The sequence below is a fragment of the Galeopterus variegatus genome, unplaced genomic scaffold, assembly GCF_000696425.1.
Source record: "Galeopterus variegatus unplaced genomic scaffold, G_variegatus-3.0.2 Scaffold1634, whole genome shotgun sequence".
Taxonomy (NCBI): Eukaryota; Metazoa; Chordata; class Mammalia; order Dermoptera; family Cynocephalidae; genus Galeopterus; species Galeopterus variegatus.
The window spans coordinates 362,725-374,754 of NW_007727745.1; the positions used below are offsets into that span (position 1 = coordinate 362,725).

Here is a 12,030-nt window from a genome sequence, read left to right on the forward strand (position 1 = left end):
AAGAGTGTATGGCTGGTTGGTGCTAAATGGAGTAATGTGGTTTGGGGAGAGTCAAGGCTTCGCAGAGGAGGGGGTTTGAGGACAACCCCAAGAGGCTTCATGGACAGTAAGCTCCTTGAGGGTAAGGGTTCTGTCCCCAGCTTTATGTATATACACAGTGCCTGTTACCTTGTAGGCCCTCAGTAAGGATTTGTTGAAGGAAGGAGAGAAGGAAGGAGGGGCAGAGGGAGGTGAGGAGAGAAGTGGAAGGAGAGGAGTGAGGGAAGGAAGGAGGGAAAGAATGTAGGACCAGAATAAACGTGGGAGATGGTGAGGGCATTTTAGAGGTGCCATGCAGACCCAGTGCCAATATCTGGGGACAGTGATGGACAGCTCCAGGCTCTGAATAGGAGGGTGAGGTGAGGGCAGGGGAGATGGTGACTTTATTCTCTGGCCTGGGGAATCCTGAAGGTGAAGGGTACATGGGAGGGTGGAGGGGCTAGTTTGGAGCCTGCTGATGTAGGAAGACCAGAGTGTGAGGTGGCCCTCCAGTTTGTGGGTGAGAACAGAGCAGGGCTGGGTGCAGAGCCAGTCTGGGAAGTCCTGTCCTGAGCCCAGTGCTGTACTGTTTTGGCAGGTGTGGGAACACCCCTATAAGGGGTGGGGACTCGAGCTTTCTGTTTAGGTCTCCAGATGGCTAGCATGTCCCTCACTGCCTCCCCTTTTGTAGGCTCCACCATCCTGGCAGAGCGGGGCATCCCATCACTCCCCTGCTCCCCTGCCTCCACACCAACCTCACCCAGTGCCCTGGGCAGCCGCCTCTCTGACCCTTTGCTCAGCACGTGCAGCTCTGGACCTCTGGGTAGCTCTGCCAGCGGTAAGTACACCGGTCCCTCCAATCCCTGGTGACTGTGTTGGACCTTCCACCCCCAGACTCCATGGCTGAGGCAAGAGTGCAGCCTCTGTGTCAGGGCTGGGACTAGAGAGGAGCCAGGCTCAGTGATCCTTGTGGAGTGGCAATTTCTGGGGTGTGTCCCCTCCTGTCCCCAAGCTAGGCAGCTTTCTCCAAAGAGCTTTTTTTTTTTAAAAAACACACAGGGAATGCCAAAGGGTAGCTCTGGAGGGACCTGCCTTAAAAGACTTAGGGTGTCTTTCCTTCTTCCCTCCATCCCTTCTTCCTTCTTTTCCTCTCACTGCCTCATGGCCACCCTTGCCCTGGTCTGGGGGCTGAGTGCGCTTGGAATGGGGCTGCTGTCCCTTGTGCCCCAGAAGTGGGGTCGTCAGGGTAAACAGGAAGATCCCAATAAATGGAGGGGAACACAAGGGGCCGGGGGGCTCTCTTCCCATGAACCCAGTGCTAGTCTGGGCCATATCTCTTCCTGACTGGTGCCCTCTTGCCCCCAGGGACGGCCCCCAACTCACCGGTGAGCCTGCCTGAATCACCAGTGACCCCAGGTGTGGGCCAGTGGAGTGATGAGTGTACCATTTGCTACGAGCACGCAGTGGACACGGTCATCTACACGTGTGGTCACATGTGCCTCTGCTATGCCTGTGGTCTGCGCCTCAAGAAGGCCCTGCACGCCTGCTGCCCCATCTGCCGCCGCCCCATCAAGGACATCATCAAGACCTACCGCAGCTCCTAGCCCGCGGGCCCCACCCCGCACACCCACCTTCTGAGACCGCAGCCCAGCTCCAGCCAAGCCAACAGGGCCCCTTCTCTTCCTCATTTTGGGAACTCTTTTGCCTTCTCCATTAAACCTGGGAAACTGAGGCCCTGAAGGTTTGGGGGGAGAGGGGATATCAGGCAGGGAGGCGGGGGCAGACGCACATCTCCTGGCAGAGGGGAGGGGAGGAGGCTGCACTCCTATCTTTCTCTTCTCTGTCTCAGCTCTTCCCCGCATGCTGAGAGGCTAAATGGGGTCTCAGCCTGTCCTAATCCATCCCCACCTGGGGCAGATTTCTAGAAGGTCCCTCAAGCCCATGTGGCACCTTTGTGAGAATTAAAAAATATGTACCTTCCCGTGGGCAGCTGCGGCCCAGCGCCAGGGCATGGGGCTTGGCTAGGGGAGTGTGGACTTGATCTCAGCCGCCGTTGCTCCCTCAGCCATCTGCCCCTGAGCAGTGCACAGCCTGCTCCACAGCAGCCTTGGGCGGGCAGCCCCTGAGCTGCTGTCTCACTCTCTGCCCCGTGCCCACCTTGTCTTTCTTCCCTGCCCACTGGGCCTAGCAGCTGGGCAAAGAGGTGGTAGATGCCTCTCCTCCTGGGTAGGCTGCAGCCCCTATGCCATGTCTCTCTCCTGCTCCCCCAGGATGAGTGGATGGACGGGCTGCCGAGGGCTCCAGGTTCTGGGTCCCTAGCCCTCTGCCCTGGTTGAGATGGGGAGGAGCCCTTCCTGGCCATAGTCTTTCTGCCCCAGTCATCTTGTTGGATGTTGTTGCCCAGGGTTGCCCTTTGGAATGGACTGGGGAGTGGGGTCTGTCTGTTGTCAGGTCTCTAAGGACAGGTTTACAGCTACTGTCCCTGATCTGTCCTCCCACATCTCAGTGCTGTCCTGGGCCCAGGCTGATTCTCAGAGGCTTTAGCATGCCCAGGAGGGACGAGGGCCCTGGATTGGGGTGGGCAGGTTTCCTGGGCTAAGGTCAGCCTTTTTCCTTATTTTAAGTTATTTATTTATTTGGTTTGTGGGTTTTGGGTTTTTCTGTTTGTTTGTTTATGGTGTGAGTTCTCATTCCCTGCATCCCTAGAAATGCTGCCCTGGTATGTGGGGTGTCTGAGGAGAGGGGGCTGCAGAGATAATCATCACTCAAAGTCTCCCCTAGACTCCAGCCACGAAGCTCATAGCCAGCCCTGCTAACCATGAATTGGAAGTCCGTAAAAAGGGGCCAAATTGGGAGGCCACCTAGCAAATTGTGCCCATTTTACAGAGAGGCAAACTGAGCCTCTTTAGTGCCCTGGGGCTGGTAGATCACCCAGCACCACAAAGTGCCCTTCCACCCTGAGTTCCCTGCTCCCTAAGGACATAAAAATTTCTAGAAAGGCTGAGGGAGAGGCACCCCGCATGGGCCTGGGAACAGGACTGGGGGAACCTTGTCCTAATAGGGCAGGGAGCCTGTTCTTAGGAAAGGCTTGCCACCCCTGGGAAAGATGGGAAGGGGCGGCTCCCAGCACTTGGTTCTTATTCTGGGTTCTGGGGAGGGAGTACCCACACCTGCTTTTGGGTTACAGTCATCTCAGCCCTGCTCACCTTGTCCTGGGCCGGGGCCAGGTCCGAGTCTTGGCCTAGGCTCCCCCAGCCTCCCAGCCCTCCGCTTTTTTGCACCCACCAGAGACTACTTCTCCCTGTGACAGGCGGGGCATGGGGCTCCAGTCCTGGCCCTGGCCAGTCAGAGTCCCTCTGAACCTCTGCTTCCACCTCTGTAAAATGGCTGTTTGGGGGAGGGGGCAGCCTTGCTGCATGACTCTTGGGAGTTCATTGGTGAGGGGCTGCTGTGGGGTGTGTGATGGGGAAGCACTGGGAACAGGACTCCAGGCTGGCCTTTGGGGAAGTCACCATTCCACTGCAGGTCTCTAGTCCCCAGCCACTGACCCTGGGAGACCCTTTCAGTGGGAGTGGTCAGGGGCTCCATCCCAGAGGCAGGAAAGGCCTCAAGTACAGGAGCTGCATGGCCTGAGGGGCGGGGAGAGGAAGCCATCAGTCGTATTTATCTCTGTTAGTGCAGGGGTAGCTGCTGCCTCCTTTGTGAACTTGGGTCGCTGTGATTGTGAATAAAGGTGATTTCATACCAGCCTGAGGGCTGTGCTAGCATAGCATGCATGTGTGTGTGCATGGGGTGGGGGAGGGCCAGGCATCCTGGATACAGGGGGGAGTCAAGAGTGTGGCCCCAGCCTCTGGGGATCATTGGAGGCCTTTGAGGCCCCAAGGTTGGCTGGGACAATCAAGGAAGTCTCCCTGGAGTGGAGGGCTGTAAAGTGACCTGGGGCTAGAACAGCAGGGGCTAGAATGTTAGGGGAGCTGTGTAAGTTGGAAGGGAGAAGCCAGCCGCCTTTCTGGTGGCCTCAGGTCCCTGGTCTGAGAGGAGCAGGGTGTGGTGGGGCAGAACCACTGGGAGTGCATGAGGATGCTCAGCTTCCTCTTAAGGGTGAGCAGGCCCAATGTGGTTGAGACCCTTGCAGAGCAGGCAGTGCCACCTAGGGGCCAGTGGGGGGATGACACAGGTCCCCCTCACAGGTCACGAGGGGCTGGCTGAGCTCCCCAGGAACAGGGCCTCCCCATCCCTCTCCCCAGGATCAGACCCTGACCTGTGGCTGGCACGGAACTGTGTTTCCACTTGTGGCTGCAGAGGCCAATATCAGATGGGTGGCGCAGCTGGCAAGAAAAGGGAGGCCTCTGAACAGAGACCTTTAGAGAAACCTAGATGTGTTGAGTACATCTGGGTGGCAGGAAAAGCTGGGCTTGGGGTGGTGTGGTATGGGAGGAGGCAGCCAAATTGGCCCCGAGGTCCAGGCACAGCATTGTAATTGTTCTCATTTGGCAGGGTTAGGCCTCGGGGGCACCTGGGATGCCTGCCTCCCCACTCTCTCCTGGGAGGATGCTGTTGACCCGGCCTCTGTCTGGCCTTGAACAGCCATGGGCTGTTCCCCACACCAGACCCACCCTGCTCTGCTTGCTGGAGTCCAAGCAAAAGTAGGTGAGGGGCGGGGGGTGGGGGTGTCCATGCTGAGGGTCCAGCTAGGCCTGCTGGATGTGGGCCAAGATCTGCACCTGTCAAAGCCTTGGTCACTGCCCCAAAAGTCTCCTGAAGGTGGGGAAGGACCTGGAGGAGCCTGAGCACCATTCTCACCAACAATAATGGGCTCCCCAACCCAGTGTCCTCTGAGAGATCCCTGAGATCCTGGAGTCCATGCTGCATTTGGGATAATGGGACTTTTGCTGTTCTGCTGGATGACTTTTCTGGTGACAGAATTAAGAGGTGATTCTGTTCAGTTAAAAAGGCCAAAAACTTTATTTAGTTTCAGAGAAATACAAGATGCATGTAAACATAAACAAAATACGTAACAAAACAACCCAAATCTTACAGTCTAGAAGCATGCCAAGACAGAATAATTTCTGCAGACCAAAGAGTCCAATTAAAATGATAAAAGACACCTGGAAAGTGGCAGGCCAAGGGGCTGGGTCCCTTCCCCAAAGACACTGCATTTTTGTGATAAGATTTCAAAAACACCCACTATTAAAAATATTAGAGACATGGAGATAGTTTAGCACCACCATTGATCCTCGAAATATTTTAGCAACTCAAACTGACTGAACTGAATTTAATGTCCTTTTCTCCAGTTTCTCTGCTGAGGTGGGAAGAGGGAAAAACCCAGAGGAAGGGCTCCTCCTGATCCCACAGAGCCCACTAAGTGGAAGGGCTTGAGTGGACCTCATGAGTAATCCCCCAGAGTTCTGGAGCCCCACAGACGTCCACCAGTCCACATCCAACCAGGCGGTCCACATCCAACCAGGCAGTCCACATACCCATGTGTTGGGGACCTGTCACTCAATGTCTACCCTGCTCAGAAGTCACTTTGCTGCAGATCTCTCAGTACCTGGCAGGGAAACCCATTTTCCATACCGTGTCCTGGATTTAAAGAAAACCTGTTGCAGAAAACAAGTTTAAATTCAAGAATGGTGGTTGCTTACCCTTCTTTCTCTGAAATAAACTCTTCTGAGCAGTGTGCCTTGGTTGTAAGCCACTAAAAAGCAGAAGGGCATAACCATGGGTGTGTGTGCATTTCCCTGGTTCTCATTCACACCAGGGAGGGAGGCAGACTCAGCAAGCTGAGGCACTCAGGTGTCGTCAGAGATATTTAAGAATAACATCAAAGGAAAGGCAACCAAAGCTGTCTTCCTCCCAGATATGCCAGGTGGAGTCTGGACCCTGAGCCCCCAGTCTGGGGATCATGGGTCCCTATTGCATGACCTGTCATGGTTACTGGTCTCTAATTGATCCATACAGCTTTAGATGCTGGGTCTGGATTGGGCATAGGGAAGTGGGGAAAATCAGCTGGGAACCTGGGAGAAGGATGTATGTAGTCTGGAAGCAGGGTCTCCAAACTCAGATTGCTTTGTTTCTGGCAACTTCCCCTCCCCAGAACCATTCACTGAGACCTGCTGGGGACCCAGCTTATGACCCAGTGAGTAGAATTTTTCTCTGGCCAGTTTCTTCTATCGCCAAATTTGGAGGATTTTTTAACTGCTCTAGCTGGACCCTTGAGTGCTGAATCACTAAATTCCCTCCTACCTGCTCTCTTCTGGAAACACTCAGAATTGACTTCTTCTTTCTCATCAAGAAAGACAAAACTCCAAACCCTCTTTCAGCCTTCTAACACCTTTTCTGCCTAGAAGACACCTTCTTTTGGAAGCCTCCTTCCCAGTGAAGGGATGGTAGCCCCAGCCACTCCATACATGCACGCAGCATCTCACTGACATTCCTCTCACTTGCCTCCAACATGCTTGATCCATCCTTATGCTCTAGAACAATTCTTTCTCTCTCACACACACACCTCTTGAGGTCCAGCCCTCGGCCAGTATGGAACTGGGAGCAAGGCAGGGGACCTGCAGTGCAGGGGACCCCAATCTCTAAGGCCACTCAATTCTAGGACTGGGATGGGAGAGGGGGCTGATTGTCAAGGTCAAGTGCAAACTTGAGATTTAAAAATATAGGATGGGGGAAGGGGGATCACATGCTAATCCCAACCTTATAGGTTGTGATCAAGGTCTTGCAAGGTAGAGCCCACCACCCAGTCTATAAGCACCAATGTGCCCACCTTGTGGCCTGGAGTCCTGGGTGCACAGGACAAAGCAGGAGGGATGTTAAAATCAGTTGGGCTGTTTCTCCCCAAGGCTGTAGGTCACTGACCCTGTCCTCTCACTGGTTCTGATCACAGAGCTCAGGAACCAGAGACATGAGACTGCCCTAAACAAAGATGATGATTTAGCCATAAAACTCAGTAAGGTCCAGGGGAGCTCTCTAACCATTCAGTCAGGCCCTGCAGTCGAGATTAGAGGAGCAGATGCACACGCACCTGCCTGTTAGCTAAGCAGTCCTCACCTGACCAGCCTGGCCCACCCTCAGAAACAAGCACCCAGGGGCCAGCAGCTCTTCTGTCACATGGGGATTTTCATACTGATGGCATGGATGAGAAGGGGTGGGCGTCAGTCTGCCCCACAACACACCTGCAGGTGGGTGGCCTGATTCAACCGACTCAGCGCTTCCACACCCAGCAGCATCTCTTTTCCACGCCTTCAATTTGGAGCCTGGGACAATGGCCTAGGCTGCTTCTGCTAGAACTGTTAATGCCAGTGTGAAGTTTCCAACTAACTACATAATAAAATATTAAAAAAAAAAAATTAAAGACACATTGCACTCTCCAGCCAGAATTATGTGTGACTAACACACACTCGCTGCCAGAAGCTGCGAGTCCCTTGGGACCTGCCCAATGCCAAGGACTTGTTCAATGGAGACAGCCTGCCCAGTACTTCTGTAACCCCATGTTGTTTAGTTCAAGTGGGAAATTACCAACACGCACACACCCACACACACGCACACATACATGCTTTGTCAACACACGGCCCTCAAAAAAGTGAGGGAATCTTAACTTTAGCAATGTGGACGGTTCTCTTTCCAGAGAGCTCTGCATCAAGATTCTCGAAGACTGAATACGTAGATTTATATAGTCCAAGGGGGAGACCCACGCAGGGTGCAATCCCACTGCGGGCATGGAGATCCATATCTGTACAGAATTCACCAAATAGGGGGTTGGAGCAGCAAGTGTACAGTACTGGAGGTGGAGGGGATAAGCCAGCAAGGATGCCCCTGTCGCCCTGAGGTGTAGAGCTGCAAGGGCTTGGACCCAGGGACTTCTCATCCTGCTGCTCTCTCTACCAGCGCCAAGGAAGGAGGAAGCTGGCTCGGTACCTATCGTGGGAAGTTTTATCTGCAGAGAGACCTGAGTAGACTCAGATTCTTCTCGGAGAAGAATTCTGCAGCCTGTCCGGGTGTGGAGCAGAGGCAGGGCTTACTCCTTAGGTGGAAATCATTGAGATGAATGGCGGGCCCAGGCTCTGCCCCAGGGATGTCTGATGCAGGCTACGGGAATTGGTATCTCAAGGGGGTGTGTAAGGTTCAAGGCACCTGCACCCCCCCAAAAAGATGGGGTTACATCTAGGGTTCCTGCTCACAAACTGAACTGAGGTTATACAGTTTTAGAAAGGTTCAAACATACATCAAAAGGATCATGGTCCAAACATCAGGAGGCTGGGGTGAGAGAGGGCTGTTGGGAATAATTTTTAGGACAGGTCTCTCTGAGCAGCTGGCTGCAAAACAGAAATGAAAACAAGGAATGGTTCCTGGATGTCCTCACTCTGCTCCAGGGACTGGGGCCCCAGGAGGCCAAGAGCCCCGTGCCACTTCCCTGAATCCCTTTCTCTGGTGGGCAACACCCAGTAGAAAAAGGGGCTGTCCACTGGTGGGGACCCCTACCATCTTGCCAGGGACTGGGGAGAGGGCTGAAAGATCAAACCCCGCCAACCCACCCATCTGATCCACAATCACAATTCCTTCCAGGGCCCCACCTCCTGCTCTCTGCAGACTGGCCACTGGCTCTCCCTCAGCTGTTCCCAACAAGCCCTGGCATCCCTCTTGCTAATATTGCACGTTTCCTGTCTCTCAGATTGTTTTCATTTTCAATTGAGAATGCAAAGTATTGTGAGGAGAGAGGGGACAGGGGAGGTGAGTAACCTTAAAGAAATAATATATTAGTTAAATACAAAAACAGGCTATCTTTTTTTCCCCATTAAAAACAAAAACTACCAAACCAAGGTCTAAACTTAAATAGTTCTATGCCTACTCCGCAAATACTAGTAATAGGAAAATAATGTTTGACCAAAATTCCCTTGACTTTTTTCCTTAGATGATAAAAGTAGTAACATGCCTTGCTGAGGAAAGCAATGGATATAAATGCCAGTAAAATATGCTGCTCTAACATCTGCAAGTGATTAAAATGATTCTATATAATGCCTTCGTCAAGATGGAGAATTGAGGAGGAAGAAAGAGAAACCTTTGGGGCCAGGTTGGGGGTGGACAGGCTGAGGCCTGGCAAGACAGGGCCCAGCCACAGCCCTGAGCATAGGGCACACCTGCTGCTCAGGGCTGCCTCCTTGCAGTTCTGTCTTGCAGCCCCCAAGTTCCCACACTTCGGAATGGCATGGAGGAACGGGGCAATACAGCTAGGCCTGCTGTTTACAAAGAGGGACGAGGTGGGAGAGAGATGAAAACATTTTCCCCCTTCTAATGAAAGAAAAAGGTCTTTAAACTGAAAGAAAAACAAAGCACCAAATGATGCATCTTCAGGCATTATATAAACCTCAATAATGACCTCAGAAGGGCTCATTAAGATTAAAGTTGCAGTATACAGCAATACAATGTCATTTCACATTTTCAATTGCAACTAATGGAAAACTAGGTTTGGACACTACTGAGATTTCATTTTTCTTTTTCCTTTTTTAGTCCGATCTGGTTTTCCTCCAGATGGGTCCGAGCCACAGGCCCCCTCCCTTCTCTGCCTGCTGCCAGTAGTACCCTCCAACATCACAAAGCAGCTCAGTAGCTCTAGGGAAAGGCTTTCTTGCCCTGGGGAAGGCTAGGGAGTCCAGGGGCACAAGGCCTGGCATCCCCTGGCCACGTCTGAGGACTGTCATGCACCCTTTTGCTTCAAGTATTAATATTCTCTTTGGGTTTGCAAGGTTTGTGCTGTGCAAGTTAGGGGTACTGTGAGGGGGCAAGGTGCGAAGACTAGGGCATGGTGATCCCTGTTCACTGTCCAAACCTACATGCTGTCACCAGGTGGCAGCATTCCCCACTTTTCTGAGATGCCTGAGCAACTCCCAGCCATCCTTGGGACTGGATGTCACAATGTAAACATGATGACCACACAATAAACTATAATGGGGGTGGGAGGAGCACAGGATTAATGCAGTGGGAAGGTCTGCCATTAAATGAGCTGTGTGATTTTGACAAAGTCATTTCCTGTCCTTGGGCTGCAGTAACAGGAAGGGATGGGATGGAGTGACCTTTGAGTCCCTTCCTGTCCTGCCTTTTTAATGACTCTCTCACTCAGAGCACTGGGGATCAAGGAGAGGGGGTGGTTGGGGGGCTGGGAGAATGGGGTGGCAGAGAGCCCTGAGGGGCAGTGCAGATGGTGGGGAAGAGCAGGAAGGCAGGCTCTGGGGAGCCCTGTGGTCCAGTCCCACTGAGATGCTCTGTGCTTGGCAGACACGCGCTGCACCCCGTCCTGGCCTGGCTGGCGCACTAGTGATTGAACTGGCTCAGTGCAGACATCTGAGGAGCGGGGCCGCGGGGCCCTCCCATGGAAGATAGCTACGTGGAAGGTCCTGTAACCCGACAGTCACGCTACTTTTAAATTTTATTTTAAATAATCATAAATTACTTTTTTTCTTTTAATAAATATGTGCTGTTTAAAAATGAGAAAAGTATATACTGCATCTTTAAGTAATGCACTTTGCTCTCCAGGAATCTTTCCATTCCACCTTATTTAAAGTGCATTAGTTAAAAAATAATGAACCACTTCTTTATCATTATTGTTCAAATAAGTAAAAATAATATTAATAGGAAGACACTAAACCACTACCATTAGTACTGCAATCTAGCAGATTAACTCAACATCCTGCTCTATTTAATACTGTCCAGCAGAAGAAAATAACTAATTTTAATTTTACACTCACAAACAAAAGAAAACAAAACAATCTCACCATGGCCCTTCGACAAAGAACACGAGCAGTTTGCTATAGCTGCCAGGCATCAGTGTATGGTGAGGGACAAGGGCTTGGGGACCCCCAGGCAAGGCCTGTGGGATCTGGTGCAGGGGAGGGTCCCGTGCTGATTTGCCTGGGTGGGGAGCAGGGATGAGGGAGGGCCTTTGCTCCTCTGTAGAAAATACCAACCCTTAGTCCAGGGATTCTGGCAGCTGAATCGGTGGCTGTGAAGCCTGATCTGTCTGAAATCAAAGGCACATGTGGAAATCCACTCCCAGCAAAGGGTGAGTCCTCGGAGAAGCCGGTAGGGCTTCTGAAGAGTCCCCTCTGAAATGTCAACAATTGAAAAACACAACCCAAAGTTGACAGAGGACCCGCAGGGAACTTTATTCTCTTGCTTCTCTCTTTACTGGGGCACCGCCCCTCAGGAAGACCAGCTTAGCTCCAGGCACAGGGATCCTCCACCTTCTTGGGCACCTGTGGTGTTGCCAGCGGGCCAAAGGGGGTGGTTGGTGATGTTTGCTTCAGTCTGGCCCTGGGACCCGGTTGGTCCCAGGCTGCTTCTCCAAAGTTCGTAGGTAAGGCTTTGGCTCTGCCCAAGGGGGAGAACATAACACAGAATGGTGGTCAACCAACAGCCTGGGAGCTGCCTTCTCACCAAAAGCCTGGCTCCTGAACAATACCCTCCTCCTCCTAGAGAGGGTTTTCGCCCCACCAAGGTTGGGCAGGAACCAGAAGAACAGTTTCTTTGCTTCGCCATGTCTGGGACCTGGGGCATACTCAGCCCCAAGTCCCTCTGGCGAGTGCCGTGCTCAGGCACTGTCCACACTGTGGAAAGAAACCAAATGAAACGACTCCGGCTCATGGAGGGGGAAAAACATGAAACAAAACCAAAACCAAAACGATCCCCCCACAAGAGTACAACAGAAAAGCCCCAAATACTACCCATCCCTTTCCCATGTGAGGCTGAGACCACCTTTGGGCCCCCAAACAACCCCTAAAATAAGACCAAAACCAAAGGTCTGATGTATAACCCCCCAATCAATAAACCTCTTCTGAAACATGCGAAGGAACTACCCACCCAGAAATATCCAAAACAGTCTGTGCAGATTAGGAAGAGACTGAGGCTTTACCCTCCCTCTCTGTAAACTCTGGTACTGATTGTGTCCTCCATGGGGTGCCTCAAGGAGGGCAGCCTCTCTTCCCAAGGCCAGGCCAGTGACAGCTCGGAAAG

At 52.4% G+C, this 12,030-nt stretch overlaps 1 protein-coding gene across 1 annotated transcript in view; it reads left to right on the forward strand.

Annotated features, from left to right (window-relative positions):
• Nucleotides 1-3,787, forward strand: part of NEURL1 (neuralized E3 ubiquitin protein ligase 1) — a 77,707-nt gene extending 73,920 nt beyond the window's left edge. Inside the window, exons 6-7 of the mRNA XM_008578131.1 lie at nt 710-856; nt 1,384-3,787. Of these exons, the coding sequence (XP_008576353.1) occupies nt 710-856; nt 1,384-1,622 (386 nt within the window). The 3' untranslated portion in view covers nt 1,623-3,787. The remainder of the gene's footprint in view (nt 1-709; nt 857-1,383) is intronic.
• The last annotated feature ends 8,243 nt before the right edge of the window (nt 3,788-12,030 follow it).